At 40.5% G+C, this 3,704-nt stretch overlaps 1 protein-coding gene across 1 annotated transcript; it reads left to right on the forward strand.

The window, feature by feature from the left end:
- Positions 1 to 1,056: 1,056 nt before the first annotated feature.
- Positions 1,057 to 2,679, forward strand: LOC310930587 (alpha-1,3-mannosyl-glycoprotein 4-beta-N-acetylglucosaminyltransferase C-like; the record flags this gene model as incomplete). Its single annotated transcript, XM_083893619.1, has 3 exons — positions 1,057 to 1,185; positions 1,281 to 1,428; positions 1,511 to 2,679. The coding sequence occupies 3 exons, from the start codon at positions 1,057 to 1,059 to the stop codon at positions 2,677 to 2,679; spliced, it is 1,446 nt and encodes a 481-aa protein (XP_083749745.1).
- Between the last annotated feature and the right edge of the window lie 1,025 nt (positions 2,680 to 3,704).

A 3,704-nucleotide genomic window follows, 5' to 3' on the forward strand; every position in this document is an offset into this window, starting at 1 on the left:
CACTGCGGAACACTTTGTGACAGAAAGGCAAAACAGACCACTTCTCTGACAGACTGTTTTTCTCCCTAAAATGTTTTTTTGAGCAATGAATAACACAATTAATCATAAGCCGTGTATGAAGTTACTGCACCCAGTGGCACGGTGGGCTTCAATTTGGTGTTAGGTACCAAAAGTTAAAGGATTTGTCAACTATTCATGCAAATATCTCACTGAATAATGACCATTTGTTTTCTATGTAATCTGACATTTGTTGATTGGTGAAATTACTGTGACAGCTGCACACAAACTGAACAGACAGACGACGTTTACCCTCACGTCTAGTTACAATAAAGACCAAAGTGACTCATCTTTAGTAATCATTATTACTTGTTCCAGTGATAATCCTTGAATATAGCCGTTATGGGTCTGAGTGCTGTTGGTCATTTGTATCATTACAACCCAGTTAAAGATTAATGTCCTCCCAGAAAGATAATCATAACCCAGCAAAGCAATTTTTTAAATCAATTCTGCACTATCCTGCACTAAAGTGTCTCGAATATTTATATCCATATTATTTGCAGATAATTAATTATTTGTTTTCAAAAAATGTTTTTAGACCAATTAGGTGAAATTGGATAATTTCCCACTACACACCTGACAATCTCTCACGGCACACTGGGTGAAAAACACTGCTTTAGAAATTGCCTTTACAGTTTTCTCACGTTATAAACCAACGAATGATGGACTTATCTATGGAGGATCTCCATCATCCAGGGCCTGTGTTTCCTCAGGAGTGTAGTCTAATTGACTCCATCTACACTCCTGAGGATGGATGTTGGACATAATTTGCTTTAAAAATAAGTTGAACAACAAACCTGCTCTTTGGAAGCAGGTGATGAAGTCTTTGTTATTCTGCTCAAAGAGGTCGATACTAATCTTTAGTAATCAGTGGTCTTACCTGAGTGATGACAAGGATCAGAATTTTAAATGTAAGGTCAGCCAGTTGTGTCATTTTAATATCCACTGAATAACCGGGCTGCTGTTTGTCTCTGACTTCCTGCAGCGAGAGGTGTGATCATGAGGCTGATATGGAAGTCCATGGACAAGATGAGGTGTTTCAGGAAACGGTCCATGTTCCCATTCCTCGGCTTCTTCGTCACGTTTCTGCTCTTCTTTAACCTGTACATGGATGGTGGATATGTTCTGGTAGGTTTCTCATTATGAGATTTATTAAATATGATGATGCTCGTCGAGTGTGTTGTCTTTTTTGTTCAGCTCAGCGTGTTTACCTGTAATTTTAGGAGGCTGAAAAGAGACAACTGGGGGAGACGCTGATGCATCCTGCAAACTCTGAAAGATATGTCCACACATTTAGAGACTTGTCCAATTTCTCTGGGGCCATCAATGTGACATACCGATATCTTGCAGGGATTCCTCTGACACGCAAAAGTAGGTATTTTTTATAACACAACAAGAAGTATTTTAGGATTTAGTGGCAAAATAATGTGACTCAAGTGTTTTGTGTTCACAGAGTATCTTACCATTGGTCTGTCATCTGTCAAGAGGAAAAAGGGAAATTATCTTCTGGAAACTATCAAGTCCATATTTGATCAGTCCAGTTATGAGGAACTTAAAGAGATAGTAGTCGTGGTCCACCTCGCAGACTTTGACCTGGTCTGGTGTGAGAACCTGGTGCAGGAAATCACCAGGAAATTTGCTCACCACATCATCGCCGGACGCCTCCTGGTGATCCAGGCTCCGGAGGAGTATTATCCATCTCTGGATGGGTTAAAAAGGAACTACAATGACCCTGAAGACAGAGTTCGTTTCCGCTCTAAGCAGAACGTTGACTACGCTTTCCTCCTGAACTTCTGCACGAACCTCTCTCACTTCTACATGATGTTGGAGGATGACGTGCGCTGCTCCAGGAACTTCCTGACAGCGCTGAAGAAGGTGATCACCTCCAGAGAGGGCTCCTATTGGGTGATGCTGGAGTTTTCCAAGCTGGGCTACATCGGCAAGCTGTATCACTCCAGAGACCTTCCACGCCTGGCTCATTTCCTTCTCATGTTCTACCAGGAAATGCCCTGTGACTGGCTCCTCATCCATTTCAGAGGCCTGCTCGCTCAGAAGGACGTGATCCGCTTCAAGCCCTCACTTTTCCAACACATGGGTTACTACTCTTCCTATAAAGGAGCAGAGAACAAACTGAAGGATGACGACTTTGAGGAAGACTCCATAGACATTCCTGACAACCCCCCTGCCGGCCTTTACACAAACATAAATGTTTTTGAAAACTACGATGCCACAAAGGCTTACAGTAGTATAGCTGATGAATATTTCTGGGGGAAACCTCCCTGCACTGGAGATTTCTTTATCATTATCTTCAGTAAACCAGCTAAAATCAGCAGAATTAAAATTGTCACAGGTACAGACGATCGTCAGAATGACATTCTTCATCACGGAGCTGTGGAGGTGGGGCAGAGATCTGTGGAAACTAAGCATGGAAGGCAGTGTGCATCCTACATAACATTAGGGGAGTTTAAAGGCGGAAACATTGAGGTTACCAACGTGGACCATAAGATCGGCTTTGACATCGAGTGTGTTCGAATAGTAGTTACTGCCAATCAGAAAGAATGGCTCATCATAAGAACTATCAGTTTATGGACCACACAGCCAGTGAGCCAATTAAAGAAGTAGCAGAGAACATTTTGTAATTTACCATCTGTATGTACAGTTTTAATAATGAATGCAGCTACTTCAAGTTCTATTTGTACTGCTGTGATTCACCAAATTCAAAACAATCCATATTTTCTTGGGTTGTTCACTCATATTTCTCTATTGTTGTTTTCAATGGAATGTATCAAAATGACCAGAATGTACAGTGTAAAGTCTTTATATAAGTATGCTTGTTTTCAGAAAATCTGGATATTAAAATTGTTCATACCGGGCTTGTAGCATGTGTTCTTCTTTCTAAGCATTTCAAGGAAAATGCCTCAGGATTAGAGCTATAAACCACAAATCACCATTCATAAAAGTCTTTGGACTGTGACAGATATTTTTCAGGACTGGTTCCAGACCCAGTGAATCACCACCCACACCCATGTATAGCAGCATTTCATACTGTTTCTAAATTTAAAAATGTATGACGTGGACTCAGTTCTGCACAAGACAGCTGCTTTCACTTCTACTATCTTCTTTGTTGTGTCCGTCAGTGGTGAAGATTGAAGTAAAACTGAGAGGAAGTGTCGATAAAACATGTGTTTTCCCCTTCTACAAATTAACAACGATATTATATTATTAACATATTAAAAACCGATATTCAACACAATTCAATTCCTTCAGGAGAATAGGTAAGTGAATTAGCAGTGACAATCTGCTGCAGCTCATTATCCTGTAAGATTAGAGCTGTAAATGTTATATACAGGGATTAAGCTTTTTTTTTGCTTGGTAGTATTTGCTGCCACCTGCTGGTTGATATACATCTCTGCACATAGGGGACAAAAAGCAAGAGTTCTAATGGGATGACTTGTATAAGATAAAAAGCAGTTGAATTCAAGTGTAGCCAGATGTAAAATTATTACATTTAAATCATTACTTTAGTGGAATTGTCCCCCTCTAAACAGCGAATTCCGTTTTCCCGCATCGTGTGAGAATGACGTAGCATGTACGTCATCAACCTGCGACCGTGTGGCGTCAACACAAACAGAAACTAATAGAGCTAA

This window comes from Microchirus variegatus, assembly GCF_963457635.1.
Source record: "Microchirus variegatus genome assembly, chromosome: 8".
Taxonomy (NCBI): domain Eukaryota; kingdom Metazoa; phylum Chordata; class Actinopteri; order Pleuronectiformes; family Soleidae; genus Microchirus; species Microchirus variegatus.